This window comes from Eptesicus fuscus, chromosome 16 (assembly GCF_027574615.1).
Source record: "Eptesicus fuscus isolate TK198812 chromosome 16, DD_ASM_mEF_20220401, whole genome shotgun sequence".
Classification (NCBI taxonomy): Eukaryota; Metazoa; Chordata; class Mammalia; order Chiroptera; family Vespertilionidae; genus Eptesicus; species Eptesicus fuscus.
This window is the reverse complement of record NC_072488.1, coordinates 41881873-41907129: the sequence shown is the minus strand read 5'-3', so window position 1 is coordinate 41907129 and position 25257 is coordinate 41881873. Positions and strand designations below refer to the sequence as shown.

The 25257-nt window shown below is 43.2% G+C and overlaps 1 protein-coding gene across 4 annotated transcripts in view; it reads right to left on the bottom strand.

The window, feature by feature from the left end:
* The window catches only part of ANXA4 (annexin A4), a 55871-nt gene that overhangs the window by 6019 nt on the left and 24595 nt on the right, over positions 1–25257 (bottom strand). For 3 of the 4 annotated variants that reach the window (XM_054728003.1, XM_054728005.1, XM_054728004.1), the window contains exons 4-11: positions 21102–21196; positions 17685–17798; positions 16534–16624; positions 14937–15016; positions 13013–13069; positions 5563–5656; positions 1125–1220; positions 493–551 (exon numbers count right to left, since the gene is read on the bottom strand). In XM_054728003.1, coding sequence (XP_054583978.1) covers positions 493–551; positions 1125–1220; positions 5563–5656; positions 13013–13069; positions 14937–15016; positions 16534–16624; positions 17685–17798; positions 21102–21196 — 686 coding nt within the window. The remainder of the gene's footprint in view (positions 1–492; positions 552–1124; positions 1221–5562; positions 5657–13012; positions 13070–14936; positions 15017–16533; positions 16625–17684; positions 17799–21101; positions 21197–25257) is intronic. The other variant, XM_054728006.1, reaches the window with a different exon arrangement.

Here is a 25257-nt window from a genome sequence, read left to right as displayed (position 1 = left end):
GAGTTCTAAAGCCAAACTGCCAGTGTGAGCATCCCAACTCCATTACTTCTTCAATGAGGACCCTGGGCAAATTGCATATCCTCTCTATCCCTCAGTTTTCTCATCTGTAAAATGGGGGTTGATCATAGTACCTACCCCATAAAGCTGTTATGGGAATACAACTAATCTACATGGTGTCCTCCCCAAAATGTATACACACTTTCACAGCTGATAGCTCAATTTTGAAAATGAAATGTATTTTAATAAGCACTGTCTGTATGATTATTCAAAGTATGCATATACATTTTTGGGAACACCTTATATATATATAGAGAAAGTGTTAGGAAGAATGATCACACATTATAAGTACTCAATAAATATTACCTAGTAGTATTATTAGCAGGCACTCAGTGAAGTATTTGATCAATTAAACTGAATATATTAGACTGATTTTGTCTCATTTGGACACAAGACATGTCAGAGCCATTCAGATGCTTAAAAAGAAGCCTTTACCTTCATAGATTTATAAAGCCTTTCAGCAAAATATGCAGATTTGTTCCTCATGCACTTTACTGTTAAGAGATTAAAAAAAAAAAGAAATGAAAAGATTACAGATAAAATCTATGAGAAAACGTGACAGTTGTTCCATCTGTTTCTATAAAGTATGAAGTAGAGTCTCTTTGTCAGAAAAATTGTAGCCAAGCAATGTTTTATGAAGACAGGCTATGCTGAAAGCATTTTCACAGGTGGGAAGCACTCAATTTACTGTCAAGTTCCGGGAGAAGTAATTAATAAAGGCCATGAAAGCAAAAGGCAGCTTATAGTTTAAAAATGATTACCATCTCTACCATATGAAGTTGTTTTAACCATTCACAGACTTATAAGTTGCAGCTAGTATAGAATTATCTTTCCCATACCCTTAAATATAAAGGCACAGAGGATATAAAATATATAAAGCCACATGGTACAATAAAAATCAGGTTTGTATATAATAGTTCTTGTTTAAAATTATGGATCACAGCATGAGTGATTTAAACAATTTTTTTTTATCCCTGACTACATCCCACGACTACATCCCATGACTACAAACTGACAGCAAAGTCTGTAAACATTTGTTTCTCCACCCCAGCCCTTGCCAAGCTTACCTATGGCCAGCAGGGCATCTTCAAAGCTACCAGATGTTTCAGATTTAATACTCTGTTCGATATCCTTCTGTGATATCCTTTTGTATTCATCAAATACTACAAACAATAACAAAATGGAATTACAAATAATAAAAAAAGAACAGAGGAAATTAACATTTATGGAGAGAATGAGCATCCTTTAACAAGATCACACTATTCTTTGGCATATTTCAGGAAGAAACTAATTAGCAATGCGGGTGAGACCCAGGAGTCATGTGGTAAGTGGAATGAGCCTGAGGAGAGGAGGATATCAGGCAAGTCTGTTCCCTTATATGAGACCCCGTTTTCTCACGCATCAAATGGAGATAACCTTCGGAGAGACCTGCTTTCTTTTCTCATTGTTTCCGTAATAAGATGAATGTGTCTTTTTATAATTTTGGCCTTGGCAATCACCTCTCTATCCTCCTTTTAGCTCATCAAAACTAGAGCAATCCAACCTCTTCAAAATTGGTTGCATCTTTTAATAGATTTTAACATAATGACATTTTTTTCACTTTTTTTTTGTCAAGTGTTTTTGAATGTGATGAATGTATCTTCCTCTCTTGCTGCCTTCTTAGAGTGGCTATCTGTTTAGTTTATCATCTTAGCATCACCTTCTTTGGGGTGCTGGCCTCCCAATAGTGTGATTCTCACTAGGCTGTCAATCCAAGGACACTCCTGTCCCTCAACATACACCATAAGCTCTACCAAATCAGTGAGCAGTTCACCCAACCAGCACAAACCAGTCTTACCCCCCTGGGATATTTAAATTGAGTACCTAGATCCTGGGGATGGCCAAAAGCACGTTCAGAGAACAAAAGAATCGCCTGGAAAACCTGTTAAACTTCCTGAGGTCACTCTCAGAGTTGTTCTAAGTCAGCCAGTCTGAAGTAGGGGTTCAAGAATCAGCATTTTCCATGGAGACCAGACTTTGGGAAACTGCCTTAGAAATAAAATCCATGACTCCCCTCTAGTGAGACTCCCAGATCTGCTTTAATTTCTGTTCTTCCTGGAGTCGTTCAGCTCTCCCTTCAATTCAATAAGCCACCAATAGTCTCCATTTTCCCTCTTGTCCCATACTGTATTATTTCCTTTTTTTTTTTTCTTAAATCTTAAGTTGGAATCAGTGTATATTTCTTGGAATAAAAAAAAATCTAATTGACACATTTTCTAAACCTCAGTCTTTTCCACTGTAAAATGGGGAAAATGATAGCTGTTCCATTGGGGTGTTGCAACAAACAATGCTTATAATATGCTTAGCACTAACACCTAGAAGTTGGAGAATTAACAAAACCTTAGTTATGAATTCTTACTATTATTGTTGGTTGGTAAGAAACTTATAAAATTTTCTTTATTCAAATAATGCTTAAAATATTTTCTTCCAGTGGCTTACAAACAGATTCTTTTATAACTGCCCAACTATTGACTTGTGCCTGGAAGTGAAATTTGTTACAAATGTATTTGCATGAAATCGACTTCTGAGGACCTGCAGTTTTTGAAAAGTACCACTAGGGGGAGATGTGTGTTATTTGTAATCAGGCAAGGAAAAGCAAAGGAACCAGGAGCCGTCAGAAGGTGGTGCATCTGGTGTGTTCCATATAGTCCATGACACTTACCGACAGGAGTAATCACCTATTTCTCGTCCCTGTGGAACATCTGAAATAATTTCAACTTCCAAGTGTGTTGTAATTTTCAATTACTTTGTTTTCAATTTTGCAAACTCATTCTCAAATTTCCCACAAGTTTTGTAAATTGTGATTATAAGGCCACGGTGGGTTTATAAAATTATGACATAGCATAAAGACTTAAAGAGCTTATAAAAAAATGAAATAACTTATTAAACCCTTATTGCTGTTTACAAGAAGAAAATAAACCTGACAACAAATATTCTACAATTGTTTGGTATCTTTTCCCCAAAGAAGTTAAAAGCACATTATGTAGACTAGCATTATCAGAAGCAAATTAGAAACATTCCACTTAGGAAATAAAATTTAAATTATCCACTGTTCATCTGATGGAACATATACCTCCCCAAAGAGATCACTTCTGTTAGTTTTACAACCTGGATGTTAAATAGGAATAAATGCCAACCAAAATTTATTTCTATTTTCTTGCTCGCTGACGTACTGAAGATTTTTTCTTATGCAACTCAATTTAAATAGAGCTGCTCTAGAAAAAGGGTTGACTATGAAGGTCGGTTTACTATAAACAGGAATGCCAAACTTCTATGAATACATCCGTTAATTATTCATCATTAATCTTTCAGAAATTGGCCCTCATGCACATAATTACACTCACACATTTCCAAGGTAAGACATGTAAGACAGTTCAGGACAATCAGTGTTTGCAGCAAATAAAGGAGGAAAGGTTATTCATTAATTATGGGCAATATACACTGAGTGGCCAGATTATTATGATCTCTGAACGCATAATAATCTGGCCACTCAGTGTATATCTTATATAATAAAAGGCTAATATGCAAATTGTCCCGACCAGGAGTTCGACCAGCAGGCAAGCTGGCCAACCGCCCATGTCCCCTCCCCCTGGCCAGGATGGCCGGACCCCACCCACACATGAATTCATGCACCGGGCCTCTAATATATATATATATACTTTTATATACACCCTATCTAATAAAAGAGTAATATGCAAATTGACCGTCACTCCAACACACAAGATGGCCACCCCTATGTGGGCAAAGATGGAAGCCCCCATGTAGACACAAGATGGCCACCACAAGATGGCCAGCAGGGGAGGGCACTTGGGAGGGACCAGGCCTGCAGGGGAGGACAGGTGGGGGGGCCCAGGCCTGCAGGGGAGGGCAGTTGGAGGGGACCAGGCCTGCAAGGGAGGACAGTTAAGGGCGACCAGGCCAGCAGGGGAGGGTAGTTAGGGGAGACCAGGCTGGCAGGGGAGCAGTTAGGCATCAATCAGGTTGGCAGGGGAGTGGTTAGGGGGTGATCAGGCTGGCAGGCAGAAGTGGTTAGGGGCAATCAGGCAGGCAGGCAGGCGAGTGGTTGGGAACCAGCAGTCCTGGATTGTGAGAGGGATGTCTGACTGCCCTCAAGGGGTCCCAGATTGGAGAAGGTGCAGGCTTGGCTGAGGGACACACACCCTCCGTGCATGAATTTCATTAATTATTCATCATTAATCTTTCAGAAATTGACCCTCATGCACATAATTACACTCACACATTTCCAAGGTAAGACATGTAAGACAGTTCAGGACAATCAGTTTTTGCAGCAAATACTAGAGACCCGGTGCACGAAATTCATGCATGGAGGGGGTGTGTCCCTCAGCCCAGCCTGCACCCTCTCCAATCTGGGACCCCTCAAGGGATGTGCGACTGCCCCGTTAGGCCCAATCCCAGTAGGATCGGGCCTAAACGGGCAGTCAGACATCCCTCTCACAATCCAGGACTGCTGGCTCCCAACTGCTCACCTGCCTGCCTTCCTAATTGCCCCTAACCGCTTCTGCCTGCCAGCCTGATCATCCCCTAACCACTCCCCTGCCAGCCTGAATGATGCCTAACTGCTCCCCTGCCAGCCTGTTGGCCCCTAACTGCCCTCCCCTGCAGGCCTGGTCATGCCTAACTGCCCTCCCCTGCAGTCCTGGTCCCCCCTAACTGTTCTCCCCTGCAGGCCTGGGTCCCCCGCAACTGCCCTTCCCTGCAGGCCTGGTCGCCCCCAACTTCCCTCCTCTGCTGGCCTGGTCACCCCTAACTGCCCTCCTCTGCAGGCTTGATTGCCCCCAACTGCCCTCCCTTGCAGGCCTGGTCCCTCCCAACTGCCCTCCCCTGCTGGCCATCTTGTGGTGGCCATCTTGTGTCCACATGGGGGTAGGATCTTTGACCACATAGGGGCAGCCATCTTGTGTGTTTGAGTGATGGTCAATTTGCATATTACTCATTTAGTTGATAGGATAGAGGCCTGGTGCACAGGTGGGGGTCGGCTGGTTTGCCCTGAAGGGTGTCCTGGATTAAGGTGGGGGTTCCCTTAGGGCGTGGGGCGGCCTGGGTGAGGGGTCTGTGGTGGTTTGCAGGCCAGCCACGCCCCCCGGTGACCCAAGCTGAGGCCCTGGTATCTTCTATAATTGAAACTTTGTAGCCTTGAGTGGAGGCCTGGGCTGGCCAGGGCGTGCAGAAAGCTTGGCTTCCTCCATTGCTGGGGAAACCCAAACCTCCTGTTCGCTCTGTGGCCGTAGTCATCTTGGTTGGGTTAATTTGCATACTCGCTCCTGATTGGCTGGTGGGCGTGGTTTGTGGGAGTGACATTAATTTGCATATTACTCTTTTATTAGATAGGATACACACTGAGTGGCCAGATTATTATGCCTTCAGAGATCATAATAATTTGGCCACTCAGTGTAGTTTTCACTAGGTTTCCAACAGGTTCTTTGGAGGATGAAGCCAGTGCCTTACCATGCAACAGATGATTTCGATTCCGGGAACAGAGAACAGTTAGAAATTTCACCTCATCTGTCCCCCATTTCTTCTCTCCAGCCTCATACAGGTCCTGAAGCCAAATAAAGCACAAGTTTAAAACACCACAGAGAAGGTGCCAGCACATACCCACATATTTCCAGAACTTTAAAGAGCTGAGCTGGCTTAGTTTGTTTTGCTGGTGATGGGAGTAGAAGAGGTATTGGTGGTGAGCGGCAATGACTCAGGATTTTTCCTTAGGTATATAACTAACGGGACCCTATAACATCTCACGAGAGTCAGGGCGGTCACTAGCAGCTCCTACATGCAGACGACAGGGTTCTATCTTAAGAGCTAAAGGGCATGCTCTAGATTTGGGTGGTCCCCTACAGTAGCCACTAACCACATGTGGCTATTTAAATTTTAATTAATTAAAATTAAATAAAAAATAAAATTCAACTCCTCAGCCTCCCAGCCACATGTCAAGTGCTCAGTGGCCACATGTGTCTAGTGTCTGCTCATCATAGTGCAGAGGTAGCACATTTCACACACTGCAGAAAGTTCTATCGGACAACACTGCTCTAAAATGAGCTGTGATTTGCTTGGGGCTACAAAGGTTTCACAGTAAAACCAAGACCCATCAGTAATTACTTATATTCCGACCAGGTGGGAATATAAGAAATCGATTCTAGTTGCTTTAACTATGCTATTGGTAAATCGACACTACTGTTATATCACCTCACATCTATTAGGATGGCTACTATTAAAAAAGTAAGTGTCGACAAGGTTGTGGAGAAATTGGAATCCTTGTGCATTGTTGGTGGGAATGTAAAATGAGAAAACAGTATGGCCGTTCTTCAAAAAATTAAAAATAGAATTACTATATGACCAGCAATACTATTTCTGAGGATATATCCAAAAGAATTGGATCTTAAGAAGATATTTGTATACTTATGTTCATAGCAGCATTATTCACAATAGCCAAAAGGTAGAAGCAACTCAAATGTCCATTGAGAATGGATAAATAAAATGTGATGCATGCATACAATGGAATACTATGTATCCTTAAAAAGAAATTATGACATGTGCTACAACATGGATGAATGTTGAGGACATTATGCTAAGTGAAATAAGCCAGTCATAAAAAGACAAATATTATCTGATTTCACTTATATATGAAGTGTCTAGAGTAGTCAAACTCATAGAAACACAAAGTAGAATGGTGAGTGGCTGAGGAGTGGGGAAAATGAGTTGTTTAATGGGTATACAGTTTTAGTTTAGCAAGATGAAGAGTTCTGGAGATTGGTTGCAAATGTGCATAGAGTTAACACTACTGAATGTACACTTGACATGGTTAAGATGGTAAATTTTACTAGTATGTTATATGTATTTTATTTAAAAAATGTTTTAAAACCCTACTATTCATTTATAATGAACAGCTGGCTTGTTAATTTTTTCAAAATGCCCTTAATTGACACATTTTGTCATTCATTGGGCTTACCTCCACCTACTCATCTGTTTCTTCCCTTCTTTCTCTAATTCCCTAATTGCTTTAGTGCCAATTCACAGAATCGTGAAATTTTCAAGTTGGGAGGACATGCAGTGTTCATCTAATTCAGTGTTTTTCAGTTTTTAATTTGAGCAGACTTGACTACTTCAATCAACTGGATGGAGGGGGTAAAGAGGGAACATCTGGAAAACTGTCAACAATGAAAAATAAACTTAAAAAAGTATGGTGGAAGTGACACTGATTTCTGAGGCTAGATCATAAAAGGTCGGGCAGCTCTGGTTCTCTTGGAATGCTGGCTTTTGAAATGCTTCCTTTTGAAACCCAGCCACCATACTTAGGGAAGCCCAAGCCACCTGCAGAGGCCACATATGGGAGATCCCCTCGACAGTCCCAGATGGGTCATCGCAGCCCAGACCACATGAGCCTCCAAGCCCAGCCATTTGAGTCACGTCCGGCTGTTCAATTCTTCCCAACTAAGATCTCAGACACAGTCAAGCAGAGAGAGTCCGCTCTGCAGTGACTTGTCTGAATTCCTGACCCGCAGAATCCATGGGCATAATAAAATGGTGATTGTTTTTATGTCACTACTAGAGGCCTGGTGCACGAAATTCATGCATGGAGGGGGGTTCTCCCTCAGCCCAGCCTGTACCCTCTCCAATATGGGACCCCTCAAGGGATGTCCGACTGCCTGTTTAGGCCTGATTCTAAATGGGCAGTCGGACATCCCTCTCACAATCCAGGACTACTGGCTCCCAACTGCTTGCCTGCCTGCCTTCCTGATTGCCCCTAACCGCTTCTGCCTGCCAGCCTGATCACCCCCTAACCACTCCGCTGCCAGCCTGTTTGCCCCCAACTTCCCTCCTCTGCCGGCCTGGTCACTCCTAACTGCCCTCTCCTGCAGGGTTGATCACCTCCAACTGCCCTTTCTTGCAGGCCTGGTCCCTCTCAACTGCCCTCCCTTGCAGGCCTGGTCCTTCTCAACTGCCCTCCCTTGCAGGCCGGGTGCCTCCCAACTGCCCTCTCCGGCTGGCCATCTGTGGTGGCCATCTTGTGTCCACATGGGGGCAGGATCTTTGACCACATGGGGGCAGCTATATTGTGTGTTGCAGTGATGATCAATCTGCATATTATTCTTTTATTAGATAGGATAGAGGCCTGGTACAGGGGTGGGGGCCAGCTGGTTTGCCCTGAAGGGCGTCCCGGATCAGGTAGGGTTTCCTTTGGGGTGTGGGGCGGCCTGAGCGAGGGGCCTGTGGTGGTTTGCACGCCGGCCACGCCCCCTGGTAACCCAAGCAGAGGCCCTGGTATCTGGAATTTGTTTTCCTTCTACAATTGAAACTTTGTAGCCTGTAGCGGAGCCAAGCCAAGCCTGGGGCTCCCTCCGAGGCCGCAGTCATTGTGTTGGGGTTATAATTGAAACTATGTTGCCTTAAGCAGATGGGCCCGGCCAGGGTGTGCGGAAAGCTTTGCTTCCCCTGTTGCCGGCAGCAACCCTGGCCTGCTCTCTCAAGCTCCATTCTGCTGCCATTTGTTTGAATTTGTTTACCTTCTATAATTGAAACTTTGTAGCTTGAGTGGAGGCTTAGGCCTGGCAAGGGCAGGCGGAAAGCTTGGCTTCCTCTGTTACCTAGGAAACCTTGCTCTCTGTGGCTGTAGCCATCTTGGTTTGGGTTAATTTGCATACTCACTCTGATTGGATGGTGGGTGTGGCTTGTGGGTGTGTTGGAGGTATGGTCAATTTGCATATTTGTCTATTATTAGATAGGAAGTTTGAGGTGGTTTGTTAAGCAGCAATAGTAACTAGAACGTGTGGATAAAGAAACAATTTACAATCTGTCACAGAATGATACTTTTGTAATATAACATAAAAATGACCTTGAAAAGAGTAACCTTTTAAATAATGGGTGGAAATTGTATTTTTTGTGTTAAAATCTTTTTAATACCTAGTGAGGTTGAACATTTTTGTGTATTTGCCATTTCAATTTTTATTGTGAGTTGCCTGTTAAAGTCCATTGCCCCTACACCTGAAAACTATATAATTGTATTAACCAAAGTCACCCCAATAAATTCAATAAAAAGTATATTGTCCATTTATTAAAAAACTAGAGCATTCCTATCCTCTAGTATCACAATCGTAGTTTTGATTTATCAATAACATAGTTAACTGTATTATTTATAAAACCTCTTTATATGTTAAACTTATTATACATAAGGTGAAACTTTTCCCATTCTATCATTTGACCTTGAATTTTGTTTCTGGCATTATCTGAAAAATTTGTATGGTGGTGTTGTATTGTTGTTATATTTTTAATATATATTTTTATTGATTTCAGAGAGGAAGGGAGAGAGAGAGAGATAGAAACATCAATGATGAGAGAGAGTTATTGACTGGCTGCCTCCTGCATGCCCCCTAACTGGGGATCGAGTCCGCAACCCGGGCATGTGCCCTTGACCAGAATCGAACCTGGGACCCTTTAGTTCACAGGCTGATATTCTATTCACGGAGCCAAATCAGCGAGGGAGTTGTTGTTTTTTAATGTAGCCAAACTACCAGTCATTTTCCTTTATGGCTTGTCTTGTGTGTCAGGCATATAACATCCTTTCCCAGCTCCAGATTAAAAAATAGTTAACTTTTTGTTGTAGTATCTTTCTGATTGCATTTATTTACATTAAAATTTTAATCTATTTGGAATTCATTATAATGTGAGGTGAAAGTTGGGATCTAACTTTTTTCTTTCCCAAATGGTTAGTCAGTTGTCCCAACTCCACTAAGTACTCTGTTTTCCTCACTGATTTAGAATGCTACCTGTCTAGTCTCATATAGGCTTGGTTCTGCTCCTACACTTTCTAATCATTCCTTGGGTTCTCACAATTCTTACACCAAGGCCACATTCCTTAATTTATTTTTTACCTTTAATATACCTTTAAGTATGTGTCAGTATAAAGTTTTCCACATCCTTTTTGTCACGATTCTAATCGCCATCCTTTCCCCTCTACATTCCTCCTTTTCTCTAATTGCTTCATCCTTTTCTTCTGAATTCTGGAGATTTTTTTTTTTATCTGTATAGCTTCCCACAACAATAATTCCATTTTCAGCAGTATCATTTTAAATCATTCCTGCTTCTAATGAACTTTAAAATTCTGGTTTTCCCCGTTTTATCTAAGAACATTTCTCCTCAACTCATCTAGCTCCCCTTTGAAAAGAAGCTCTGCTTGCCCTTCATCCAGCTCCTCTTCATCTCTGTTATTTTCTCATTGCATCTTTATTTAAAGCTCTCGTTTAATTATAACCCATGTTTTGTCTCAATTATTTTAGGGCCCAGAGCAACCTGGCATCTTTCTCTTTCTTAGAGCAAGAACCTGTTTGGTTCCCTTCATGGCTCAGTTTGTTTATAGGCCACATAGCGTTTGAGGTGAGAATCTGTTGGTTTGCAAGCTCTTTCATTCTTAAACTAGAGGCCCGTTGCACGATATTCGTGCAAGAATAGGCCTTCCTTCCCCTGGCTTCACTCCCAGCTGCCAGCCCGCCCGGAGCCAGCAAGTCCGTGGGAGCCGGCAAGTCCTCGCTTCTGTCCGGACCACCGCTCCAGTAGCTCCCTCCGCCCCCCTTTCCCTCATAGCAGGCGCTACGCCCCTCCTGGCCAGTCCCGCCTGCATATGCAAATTAACCTCCAACTTTGTTTGGTTAATTTGCATACTCGCTCTGATTGGCTGTGGGCATAGCAGTGATGGTTAATTTGCATGTTTCTCTTTTATTAGGTAAGATGATGAGCAGTCTTTCCAGACCTGATCTCCACCAACCCCCGCTCCCCCATACACACACCCCTGGAACAAGGTGAGTGGATTCTTCTAGGAGCTCCTCACTTTTCATTTGGATGAATTTCAAGCAGGAGCACTTACAGCTAGTCCACTGAGGGCAGCCGAGACACAGCACAAGTCTTCTTGGAGGCATTTCTTCCCGTTTTCATGAGGCCTGCTCCCAGCTGGAGGGAGCTGAGCCTCTTTTCTGGGACAGGGTGGCCCTCCTGCGTCCTTGGCCCAGGTGTGCTGCCCATCTGGCGTTTTAATGGCCCTCCTCCATCATTTCCAGTCTGAAGCAGTTTTCCCTATTTTTATATTTCCTGGTCCTCCCCCCTTCTCCGCCCCCTAGAACAAGGGAATCAAATCTGTGCCATCTTCTAGCAAAAGCTTTGAAGGGCATTTTTAATATATCATGAATTTCTTTTTAAAGTAGGAATTCTGAACACCACCTATTATTTCCATTTTGTGCTGGTTTCATCTCAAGAACAGAGAAGATTGAACTGGTTAGATAACAGCCTCTACATGGTAAAATTTCTACCTTTTGTAAGTAATTACTACCAAATTCCACCTGCCTTGATCATTCTCCTCATCTTAAACGCATTTACTTTCCTACATCAAAATCCAGCTATAATAACCAAAGTCTGCCAATGATACCCTCGCTGCTGATGCAAATTAAAGAGCAAAGGTTGACAAGGTTTTTTGACTGTTTTATCTTGGAAGAGCTGAAACCTTGACTGGGGTTGTTCTTAAATTCCTTGCCTCTTGTTAAGACATGGAAGCTCCAGAAAAACTCTATTCTCAGTTCTACTCCGTCTCTCCAACTTCCCCAGCCCAAACCTGTTTCGAAGCACCTTCTACATGACCACCTCCAAGGAGAACAGTACTCTTTGAAGAGCTCAAAAATATTTGTTTGTTGAACTGCATGGTTTAAAAAAAAAAAAATCAGACAGACCTGGATTCAAACAGCCCAATTCTACCAACCTTATATCTTGGACTAGTTACTGAAATATCTGCATCAGTTTCCTAAATCTTTAACACAGATGTAATAATATCTGCCCAGATTTGTCGAAGGAAGACATGTACAGTAGTTAACACAATGCTTGGCACTTAGCAAACCCACAAAAAATTTGATAATGAATATAATGTTTTAGGAATAAATTGCTCACTAACTCTTCATTTAATTTGGGATTCACCTGGGCTCTGGAGGTTCCTTCCAGCATGCCCCCAAATGCTCTCCTTGAGGCAGCTGACATTCACAAAAGCATTCAGGAGTTCCATACCTTCTCCTTCCTCAAAGCTTCTGCATTGAAGGCAATTTCCTGTGTCTCCTGGGTGGCCTGGGCCTCCCTGAGTCCTCAGCATGCTACCTGTCTATGACACACACACCCCTCTCTCTTCCAGTGACAGCAACAGCTTCTTCTTGCCTGCAGAATCCATGGTGGTTCACACCTCACATACTGAGTGGGACTAGTCCTTCTCTATGGTTGTATATCCAAACTGCCTACGTTCAAGTCCCAGTTCTGCCATTTTTTATCTGTATGAACTTGAGCGAGGAACTTGACTTCTCTCAGTCTCCGTTTCCACAAAATAGGGCTAACAATACTTACTTCCTACGAATACTACAAGGATTCAATGACATACACCATATCAAGAGCTAAAACAGTGTTTGGCACCTGGTAAAAGGCCCACTTTTTATCAGGTATTATTATTAGTGTTATCTGGCCATGGTAAATAGACCAAGGGTTGGTGCCAGGGCAGCCACTAGTGGGCTGGGTACCAAAGAAGCAACTGCCTGTCTGGGTTTGATATTGATTTTACCCAACAGGGTACACCCTGTGCCAAGCTGTTTCACACAGATCGTATCAAAATTCTCTTTGGGGAAATAAAAATGCAAGGTAAACAAAACAAAGGCAGGTCCCTTCACCTCCAAGTGATTCGGAAGACATAATGATGCCTCATGCTACCCCCAAGCCCCAGGCATTTCTGAAAGAGACTTCTGCTCTTCTATATTATCGGTGAGGATTATTTTTCTTAACATATCCCAGCCAGACCAATATACACTGAAATATAAGAGGGCGTTCACCAATTAAGGACTGTCTTACTGGCGAAAGAGAAGAAAGAAGCTGCAGTTCTACTCACCTGGGCATCCTGCCTCATGAGAGCATCATCCAGGAAATTGCCTTCATCCCTGCCACCCTGAGGATGAGAAAAACAAACCAAAGAGAATGAGAGGGTAGTCACGAAGATTTGGAGAAGACAGAATGTCTGGGAACCCAATGACATGAAAGCAAGGCAGAATGCCACAAGGGGTCACACTCCCAGCCTGGGGAGAAAGGACAGACGTCCTCTGAGGGTGCCTGCATTTTTCCTATGGCTCTGAGGAGAGCCTAGAGAACATTACCAGAGGGAGGGCTCTGGCTGCACCAACTCTGCAACATTAGAAAGGGAAGGGGAATGAGTGCTGCTTGCTGCCTGCTCACTCCACTACTACCTCCCTCCGCCCCCCAGTCCTGCCTCTTTCCAGCGGATTCAAGCCTTTGGAACTCGGGCCAGCAGGCCAACCTCCCGCCATCTCCTCTGCCCGACAGGCCCGGCCCCAATCCGACCTGATTGGGGCTGGGCCGGCTGGACTCCATCCGTGCACGAATTCGTGCACTGGGCCTCTCGTGGTAAATAAGGAGGAAATGGGGGGAAAAATGGGTAAGAAGTAAGAAATGCCAGCTGCATTACTAAGTAATTATCAGAGGCAGAGCAAGATGGGAGTTGGCAATGATTTCCAGGGTTTTGCTTTGAACAGCAACAATATTAACAAAACAAAAAAAAGACAAGTCAGGAAGAAGAACTAATGTGGAGGCAAAATGAGTTTAGTTTAGGAGGACCAATTTGAGGTGATGGCAGAATATCTATACGGAAACCTCTAAAAAGCAGCGAGAAATGAATTTCACACTTAGGAAGGAGGTGAGGGATAAAGATGTAATTGGGGAGTCATGTGAAATATCTCGTGTATCATCTCTTTTCTGGCACCCTGTTCCCACACTAGCCCTGTCCTGCTTTATTTCTCATATAGAATATTGAGGCGACTTTCTACCTGGTCTTCCAGCCTCCAATTCATTGCCATTATAATTACTCTTACCCACGACTATTACATTACTCTTGTAAAAATGCAGTTCTAATCGCATCATTCTACTGCTCCCAACCCTTCAGTGGCTCCCTACTGATCTCCAACGAAAGTGTAACTCTTCCCAATGTAGAATCCCAGTTCATCCTTCCGTCTTGCTAATGGAATCACCAGCCTGGCTGCTCAGTCTGTTGTTCCCAGATCATACCTCGTGTTTCCTGCCTCCCTTGCTTTCTTCTTGCTTTCTTCCTGTCTGGAATGTACCCAACCACACCTCTGCTTCTTGACATCCTAGCAAGACTCCAAGTCCTCTCTGAACCTGCACCTCTGCCGTGAAGCCTTTTGTTTGTTTCTGCAGCCAAAATTCTCCTTGAACCTTCCTTTTACTCTGTGTGTCTTCTTAGAAACTTATGCTTCAAGCCTTGATAGCAACTGTGTGCCTGATATATTCCCTTATGACAATACTAGAAGCCCGGTGCACGAATTCGTACACAGGTTGCGTCTGGCTGGCCCACTCCGATCGGTCCGGGATGGGTGGGCTGAAGGGCCATGAGTGGTTGGCTGGCTGGCCCTGCCCCCTGGTCGAACACCCGGTTGAACTCCTGGTCGAACTCCCGGTCGAGGGGACAATTGCATATTAGCCTTTTATTATATAGGATACTCCTAAAGCCCAGGAACTGCCTCTTAATCATCCTCATAACTCTCAATGCGTTAAGTTATAAGGAGACCAGGCTGATATTAGGTACTTGTACATACGAATTAGAACAAATGGATGTACATGCCTCGTCAGAGTTTCTAAAGGAGAGAAGATAAAACACCACAGAGGCCCAAGAATGTTCACATTTGGGAAGCTGAAAGGATGAGACAGCCTGGAAACGGGAATAGAGTGAGCCTACCAATAAACCCAACCCCTATCAGAAGCAGCCAGCAGAGGGCGCCACTCACAGCGGACAGAGACACCAGGACCCGCTGGAACATGAAGGACGTGTCAGAGCGAATGTCATCTTCCAGGCTCCTCCCGTATTCTAGCAAGAAAGTAAGATTGGCCACATCAGGACAGAGCCCTGTTCAGCACGGTGCCACACTCCAGAGCCTTCTGTCCCCTCCTGGGACAGCCCCTTTACCGAAGCAGCTCCTCATGAGGTTTTCCACTTTACGCACAGTTTCTCAAAAACAACTCCGGTAAAATGGTCACCGTAAGTTCAGCTTGTCATTATAGTGGAAACAAGACGTTCTTGTTCCTGACAGTGGGAGGTGGAGAAGGCTGGGCTGAAATCCTCACTGTTCCTACTGCTGAGGGGGCTGTCTCAACATAGTTTTCAGTGACGGAGAGAACAGTAACCATTGAAAAACAAATACTGTGGGGTTTCAGAACCACGTTTGGGATCACACTGGGGGTTGTCAAGCCCCAATTGTAGCATGTGCCTTTTCTGCCGTGTCGCTCAGTTAAGCTCCAACCCTTACAGCCCTCCAGCTGCCCTTCTCAGGGGGAGAAGACCTGCATTCGGCAGACGTGGGCATCCAGTGTAGAACCAAACTCCCAAGGTTTAGAACAGCCTTCTCTAAATACTTACCAAAAAACATTATTTTTTTTTTGTTTTCTTTTTACCAAAGTAGTACATATTTACTACAGAAAACTTAGGAAAAAAGCAAATAAGTAAAATGCAGGGGAGGGTGGGGGGATTAAAAACAACAACACCACCTCACCATAATCTAATCACCCAAAAATAATTATTGATAACATTTTGGTGCATATCCTTCCTTATTTTTACCCCACATACCCATATTATTTTTCCTTCTATTGAAAAGATGGGATCATGCCATACTATTTTATGATTTGTAGTTTTCACTTATCCATATACCATACTATTTAATGTAACTTAATAATATCCTACAATATATGTTTGATGACTACATAATAGTCTGCAGATTTTATTTAGCTAATCTGCTAAACTGTTGGGCATTTTTAGCTAATATAACAAATACTGAATAAACACTGTGAGATCTAAACCTTTGTGCATTCTTTATTATATCCTTAGGGCAAAAAGGCAGGCATCATTTTAGGCTCTTCATATGTACCAGCCTCTGGAGATTTTTGAGAAGGGAATAATGGCTATCTTCCTGAGATGGCTGGAGGACATACAGTCCAGTCTGAATGAAGGTAAGGATCTGGGCGAGACAGCCCCTCCAGGCCATTCCCTGGAATGCTAAGATTCACGGGTGCCACCACTTTTGGACAAGCGCCTTCGATGCTCTGATAATAAGGAACAACTTTCCAGCTTTCAGAATAATGAATGGTAGTAGGTACCTTAGGCACTGGGTAGCCTACGTAGAGTAACATATTCCCCTGAGAAGTCATGGGAAGCCAACAGACAATCATTTGTCTGGACAGGGATCTGCCTTAACATGGAGCTTAGAAGTGAGGATCCCCCGTAGTGTTGTTTCTACGAAGAAAGTCTGATCCGTGGGTAACCTTCCATTGCTAGTCTAGTTCTCAGATCACAATGAAACCTCAGCCAGGGCCACTGAGGATGCTACATACGCAGTTGGTAGGTCTGGTTGATGCGCCGGATCTCCTCAGGTGTCCGGGAGGCCAGGATCTCAATCAGGCAGCCCTCATCCGTGCCAGCCCCCTACACGGGAAACCCAGAGGAGAGGGCTTTATGAGTCAGTTTACAAAGTCAAGGCCCAGAGAGAGAAGGAATATAACCAGGAATCTGCAGAGAATAAAGACTACCCACAGGGTTCTACCTACAGGATTTTCTCATTTTTAATTGTCCTGCTCAAATTCCAATGCACTTACAGTGATCACTGTTAGTAAAACAAACATTTATGGGATGTTTCTATGTGTTGGTTATTGTGCCAGGTTAGGCAGAGTTTCTGCTCTCCAGGGGCTTAATCTTCCCTAGATCGGGCTGTGCTTTCTCTTGAAAGGCAGAATCTTCTGGCAAAGGCTGTTATGTCCTTGTTTTTCAAGAGCCTTGTTTTTCAAGAACCATCCATGAGACTAAATATTTATTGACACGGTTGAGGAGAGTACTTGGATTTGAAGTTTAAACTTGGTCATTAAAAATCAGCAGAGCCCTGGGCTAAAGCACAGTGGCTTGGCATCCAGGGAGGCTGAGAATGCTTTTCTGCCAGTTCGGAGCCTGCAGCAGATTCAGAGGCCCCCAAGGTGTCAGTTGCAAAGTTTCATGTCTCAAACGTAGCTAACACGGCAAGAAAGCGTCTGGAGCTACACCCAAAGCACCATAATCACTCCCTTCAGAGCCACAGGAAAGAGAATAATTCCATACCTTTTGGGAAAACAACTTAAATATATATATATAATTTCAGAGAGATAGAAACATCAATGATGAGAGAGGATCATTGATTGGATACTTCCTGCATGCCCCCCACTGGGGATCCAGCCCACAACCCGGGCATGGGCCCTGACCAGGAATCAAACCGTGACCTGCTGGTTTATAGGTCCATGCTCAACCATTAAGCCCCATCAGCCAGGCTGGAAAACAACTTTTAAATTACAATTGCTATAGTGTAATGTCATGATTTCAAGTTGTCATCAATGAAGGAAAATCTTTCTCCTAGCCCTCAGCCTCCCGCCTCTCAGAGGGCCTTTGTCACGGTTTCTTGAGAAAGCTCACAGCATTTGCACCAGCAGCATGGAGAGCACGGGAGGAGAAAAGCACAGACCTTCATAGCCCTTCGCAGCTCCTCCACATCGTACAGCACGGTGGGCGTCATCATCCCCACGATCACACGCTCAAACTTGCCAGTCAGTTCCGACTTCAAGTCATCTATCAGGTCCTGCAACGCAAGAAAGCAGCTTGCTTAACCGCTACGGGAACTCAAACTAGTCGCTCTCCAAGTGTGGTCCCTGGGTCTTCGCAACCCGTTCAGGGGACCTGCAAGGCCAAAACTATCTTCATAATAACACCAAGACATTATCTGCCTCTTCACTGTCCTTCCCTCACAATTGTAGAATGGAGTTTTCCAAAGACTATTTGATATATCAACAAATCTACAAGTATGTTAAAAGGCTATTAAGATACTCCTCCCTTTTGCAACTACACATCTGTACAAGACCAGGTTTTCTTAATATACTTCAACCAAATAATAGCAAACAAACAATGAAGAGGCAGATATGAGAATCTAGCTGTCTTCCATTAAGCCAGGCATCACAGAAATTTGAAAAATATAAAACAACTAGAGGCCCGGTGCATGAAAATTCATGCACTGGAGGGGGGGTGTCCCTCAGCCCGGCCTGCTCCCATCACAGTACAGGAGCCCTCAGTGGTGGGAGGCGACCCGGTGATCAGGGGAAGGTGACGCCCCCATCATACCTCTGCTGCTGCCACTGCTGGCAGTGCAAGCCTTGGCCAGCCCTGGTTACCTGAGCCTCGGGCGGCCCTGGGCGGCTGGGAAGCCGACATCCGAGGCTTGCCTACGCCTCGGGCCAGCCCTGGGCGGCTGGGGGGCTGAGGAGACTGGGGGACTCTGGAGGCAGGCACACAGAGACCAGCTGTGCCGTGTGCCTGCCGCCCTGGTGGGGCTGAGGGGACTGGGCACCACTATCTTGTGGCTGTGGGCGTGCCATCTTTGAGGGTGTGGCAGTCAATTAGCATATTCCCTCCTTATTGGCTGTGGGTGCCACCATCTTTGTGAGGGTGTGATGGTCAATTAGTATATTCCCTCTTTGTTAGACAGGATGCCAATCTTCTCACTAAAATTCTTTTTTTGGAATATATAGCTATTTTTCATGAAAGTGTTATTTGTATTAACATGTGATGGCTTTATTATTTTCTTAATAAATTAACAACAAATATGTATTTTAAAATGTCCTAAATTTTAATTTCTAATATGGTAAATATCAATAGATATAAACCATAAAAACAAAATGTTATAAATAATTTAAGAGTATAAAGGTGTCCTGAGATCAAAAAGTTTCTAGACACTAACTTAAATGTATTTGTATACAAAACAATATATATATTTCCAGTCAATATTCACTATACATTTTTTTCAATTACAGTTTACATTCAATATTATTCTGTATTAGTTTCAGATATGAAGTATAGTGGTTAGAAAATCATGTATTTACAGAGTGGTCCCCCTGATGTTTCAAGTACCCACCTTGCCCCATACATAGTTATTATGATATTATTGACTATATTCCCTATGCTGTACTTTATTTTTAAATTAAATTAAAAATTTTAAATCCTCACCCAAGGATATTTTTCCATTGATTTTTAGAGAGAGGGAAAGACAGAGAGAAATATTGATGTGAGAGAAACACATCTATTGGTTGCCTCCTGCATGAGCCCTGATCAGGGCCCAGGCCAGGGAGGAGCCTGCAACTGAGATACATGCCTCTGACCAGAATCAAACCCGGGACCCTTCAGCCCGAAGGCCGACCCTCTATCCACTGAGCCAAACCGGCTAGGGCCCTATGCTGTACTTCACATCCTCATGACTTTTTTGTGACTGCCAATTTGTACTTCGTAATCCCTTCTCCTTTTTCACCCAGCCCCCCAATCACCCTCCCCTCTGTCAACTGTCATTTTGTTCTCTGTATCTGAGTCTTCGCCTATGACATTTTTAATAGATGCAGAAATTTCTATATATAAATGCAATATAATTTCTTTCACCAGTTCCCTGTTTCTGTCTTTCTAATGTTGTATACATAGGCATTTAGTTGCATCTTTTTGGTCATTCATAATTATTTATTACAGCTCAATTCCTAAAAAGAACTGTAATTATTTTGGACAAAGTACCGAATTGTAAAAACATTTATTTACATTTCCAGGGTGGGAGAGTTTAAGAACCAGCTTAAGATCAACCAACCAATAAGGAGCCAATCAGCTAGTCAAGTCCAGATCTCTGATCCTCACAAACCTGATTCCATAGCACAGTGTTTCAATCTATTGTGAATATTTTTATATTACATCCACACATCAAATGAATGAATGGACAAATACATTAGTGCTTAATCCATTAAGGTTGGTCATCTGAAGAAACTGCCATTAGATTAGCTTAGTTCTGAAGTTCGGAATAATTAACCCCAAATGTGTGTGGCAACATGCTTTAGTTCCCACATCACATGCACATCCATGCCTATTTGTGTTCATTAAATTTCATTGGGAATGGAGACAGTCTGAGCTATGGATAATCACATTCCCTACTGGGGTGCCCAGCAAGGTTTGATGCAGATGCTCTGGGGAGCAGCTGAGCCACCCCCGTCCCTCTCCCACCCAACAGTTTTAATGCCTAACTTTGAGTAGTAGCCACAGTCTGACTGGTTGTAAAGTATCTCAAGAATAGAAACACTTGTCAGAGTTTCTGGACTCTGAGATCTGGAAAACACATTGATGTTTCCTCAATAAAAAGAATCTCACTCATCACACAGATAGGTTTTCAGTGATGTGGAAAAACAGGATGTAATGACTCTGGTGAGTGAGTCGTTGAAAATGACTGGAGAGGGTTCCTGAGGGGTGTGGGATTCAAACCAGAAGGAGGAAAACCCAGTGAATAAACAACCTCTGAGTGCATACATTAATAAATTGCATATATATATATATATATATATACATACACACATACATACACACACACACACACACAAACACATAGCCCCATTCTAGAATCTGAGGGGTTCCTCAGTTGAGGATCATCAAAGGAATGCACATATGCTACAAACGGGTTTATGTGGGAGAGTCGGAATAGACCCTAAATCCTAGGAGAGCCTGTTTAAAACAAACTGGATTTAAATATCTTAGTCAGTGTGGAGGGTCTTCATCCACAGTGGCCCAGAGGAAGCCGAGTCAGGGTCGGGAAGCAGCGCTGGAAGCTCAGCTCTGCCTGGGGCTCCGTGGTTGAGTCCATTCAACAACCAGGTCCCTGCAAAGTCTGGGTGGGAAGAGACCAAGCTTGGCCCTGAGCTCTGTGAATCAAGAGCTCCCTGAAATCTCTTCTTGCTAAGGAGAGGTGAGGAAGTATGTTGAAACCGCTTTGTGTGTGTTTTTCAAGAACATCTTTAAACAAGGCAAAGCATCCACCTTTCAAATACACGGGGCCACTTCAGGCACCTAGAGCAGAGAGGCTGTGACCTACCCTGCCGATGGTGGTTTTGTAGGCCGTCCTGATTTCCTGGCGCTGGGCCGTGTTGCGGTAGGCGAGCACACTGATGATAGCATCTTCATCGGTGCCTGGCGGTGTAGCAAAGACAGTGAGTGTGATTTGAGAGAGGAATGAGAAAATGAATTCCTCTGTGGAAATTGAAGTCACCCAAACACATGCAGAGAGCTTTCTAAGAAAAGAGGTTTGTTTATTTTGGGGGAACAGAGACACTAGTCCTAGCCTCTCTAATTAACGATATACCACCGAACAAAATAGTTAACTTCTTTGAGCATTAGTTTCCTTATCTATAAATGTGAGTGATCTCAAGGTCACTACAAGTGTTAACTAGAACAATTAAGTGAATTACTTAGCACAGCGATTTACCGGTGTGATGCAAGAATTTTTAAAACATGCAATACTTGACTATTTAAAAGGCACTGACCACTTTTCCCTTAGATTGTCAAATAAGAAAATGACAACAGCCAACACAACAATATTTGCTGGGTTTGAATGCCCCATTTGAACCAAAAATATGTAAGTCATATAATACAATTGCATCTTATTGGTCATGTCACATATTAAGGTTGCATCTGATTGGTTAACTCTTGGTACCAGAAATCCTTATATACAAGTGTAGGCACCTGATTTTTTTAAAAAAGTCACTTTGGAGCAAAAAGGGTACGTAATTACTATTATTATTATTTTTTTGCAAGTCAATCAAAATGACACCTAAATTTTTCTCAGAATTTTAGTAATTAGGTTATGTGTGCAATGAGATGAAAAAGGTTGAAAATCGCTGACTTAGCACTTAGTCAATAATGTTGACTGGGAGCATGCTTTTCCCCTTCCTCTGGAATTGTTATACTGCCTTTTGGATCTCCTGGATCTATTTCCATGTTCTTACCTTTTCTCTCCTCATTTTTAATCTCTTTGTAATTTTCTGAGTTTTGAAACAATTCAAATTTGTCTTTTAATTCACTGATTTGGCACTTAGGCTGCTCACTGCATCTACTGCATTTTAATATAATTGTGTTTTTCATTTCAAAACTGTCTTTCCTGATCTCAGATGGTTCCTTTTTTATAATTGCCTATAAATTTCCATGATGCAATACACTACCAAAACTTCACAATATGAATTACAAATTAGAAATGCCCTAAGTTGTGTTTGCCTGGTTTCTTTGCAGCAGCTTTTTGACAGGGTCATTTATTTTGATTTTTCAAATTGGTCCCTTGTCTTAGCAATAGTTGCATGTTCATATACGCTTTGTGAGTTTTCTATTTCCTCATTTGTGTACTGTGTGGGAGTTGTTACGGGTTACAGAAGATTCTATTGAAATATTTCAGAGAGAAATGAAAAACTATAAATTCACCAGGGTTATTCTTTGCAAGATCAGAGATCCAGAAAAATGTGAGGTGTAGGGAAGAAACTATAAGACTTTAAACTTACATACCTTAGGCATCCACTTCTTCCTCTCTCTCTCTCTCTCTCTCTCTCTCTCTCTCTCTCTCTCTCTCTCTCTCTCTCTCAAGAGGATAATAGATACAACCATTATTTACTCTTTCTGAAATCTTAGGTAGGGAGAAAAGGCTCATCACCTTCTGTTTACCACATTTTCTGCGAAAGGCACCATCCTTCTTCCCGTCAAGTCTGAACCCTCAAAATAGCTTTGACTTTTTTTTTTTTTTACCCTTGTTCTTCCTCCACATTCAAATTTCCTGCCAAGTTATGCAAAATCTAGCTCTAGGATCTTCTTTGCATCTGTTCCCTCTTTTGAATTCCTACCACTACCACTCCCATTCAGGATTTCAGGTTTTTTTCTTAAATGAATGCAAAAGTCTGCTAACCAGTATTCTTACCTACTAATCGGTCTTTCTGAAGTTTTGCCAGATTCGTTTTCCTATAAGAAAAGCTCTCACAGTGTCCCCTCCCCTAGCCAGGAATACACAGTGGCTCCCCACTGCTTGCTGGCTTTACTACAGGCATTTGAGACTCTGTACAGCATCCCATTCACTAGTGTAAAGAGAGATCCATATAAAAGGATACCACGCAGCCAACCCACAGACTAAGGTCTTGAATTATTGTACTTGACCCCACTGTGCTGTACTCCGTTCTCCTGACCTCCTTCACTATCAATCTATCGGTTTGTCTCTGTAAGCCTCTCCATTTGGCATCGTGATTCTGCCATTGGTTGTTTCCGGGCCAATGCCTTTGGGTCATCCCACCCTCCGTGTCTGTGATCCCACAGGTGGCCTTTTCGGTAGCACTCTAAGACTTCCCTTTGATACCTGCCTTCTCTGACAGTTCCCAACCAGCCAACTCCTGCTTTGCAAGTACCTCCTGCTTCGAGTGACATTTCCATGTATTTACCGTGACTTGCCTAGGCCTTAGCTAAACTGGAAAATGGGACGATCCTCACACTCATCCCATGTCTTTGTTCATACTATTCCATTCACCTGAAACGCATTCTCTGTTAGCTCTACTTATTAAAACTCAATCTGTTTCCCAAGGCCCACCTCAAAGTCTATATTCTCCAGGAAGTTTTGCCTGGTGTCCCCAAATGCAGTGTGGGGGTTCATATCTCCTCTCTGAACCCTAATAGGATCTTATTTGTGCCCTTCCTATCGCTATCATATTATGAACTGGTCACAGTTATTTCTGTATTTGCCTTAGCCACTAAGGACTAGTTGACCACGAGGACTAGGTTTTATAACCCTTGTCTCCTCCAACCGTCCAACTTACATTGGCCCCTACACAGCAGCACTGAAAAGCATTGGCTCTGTCAAATGTCTCCTGACACTGATTTTGACAATTCTGAATGCCATGCGGTCCAAGTTCTGAAATGTTGGTGTTCTTTATATATACCAAAGAATTGGGGTAAACTTGAGAGAAAGAGGGGGCCAAGTACATTTTCTTATTTTTAAAAAATGAAAAACAGAAAATGAGGCGATAAATACATAGACTTAGAACAATGATGTGTTCAGAGCTGGGCAGCATTATAGCAGAGTGGCTCAAACTCCAGCTCTGCAGTCAGACTATCTGCAATTGCCTAGAATTCTGACTTTAATACTGACTACTTCTGAGACCTTGGGCAAGTTAGCAAACCTCCCTAAATCTCAACTTTTCTTTCTTTCGTTTTTTAAATATATTTTTTTATTGATTTCAGAGAGGAAGGGGGAAGGAGAGAGAGAGAAACATCAATGACGAAGGAGAATAATCGATCAGCTGCCTCTTGCACGCCACCTACTGGGGATCAAGCCTGCAATCGGAGCATGTGCCCTGACCGGGAATCCTGGTTCATAGGTACGCTCAACCACTGAGCCATGCCGGCCAGGCTAAATCTCAACTTTCACATCAATAAAACTGCTATCAGGATTATAACAGTTAATCCATGTAACCCATTGTGCCTGACACATAGTAGGGCTTACAAAATGTTCATTATGATTGCTATTGTTGCTGCTGCTATTAGGAGCATTGGGGCTAAGTAACAATTTCTTCTTAGATAGAAAAACCGAGGACTGAGGCCTCATGGCCAAGATTTTTATCTAAATCTCAGGGAAATTCTAAACAGCAGCTACAACCAGGGAGCACTTCTCTGGCCAAATGTCCACGCAGGCAAGGACCTAAGCCAGGGTAGCCGGCAGTGCACCTGGCATGGAGCCTTAGCCTCAGGGAGCTAAGTGGAGGGTAGTGCACGGGAAGCCAAGCCCTCCTAGTCGTGTACACACAGCCTTCTCACATAAAGTCCCATACACTGCACGTTGGGCCTGGGCAGCTGTGCCTATCACAGTAACAGGCAGAGGGACTCCAGGGAAAGAATGTGACCTCAGAGTGGGCAAGCCGAGTGTGGCACTGGGCTCTGCTGAGTGTGAGTCACGGCTCAGTTCTATTTACTATGTGTCTCACTATGTTACTTAACTTCTCTGGGGCTCAAGTTCACGTTTGTAAAATGGGGCAAAAGTAACAGCAGCCATAGCTGCTTTCACTAAGTCACAGGGTCACTGTATATACTCACTGAGATAGTGTTTGTGAAAGTGCTTTATAAACCTATGGCACTACACACATCTAGCATTAATTGGAGAACAAATACATTTCTAAATATTCATATATAGATTCAAAATGCTGTAATGCAAAAAACAGATTTAAATAATT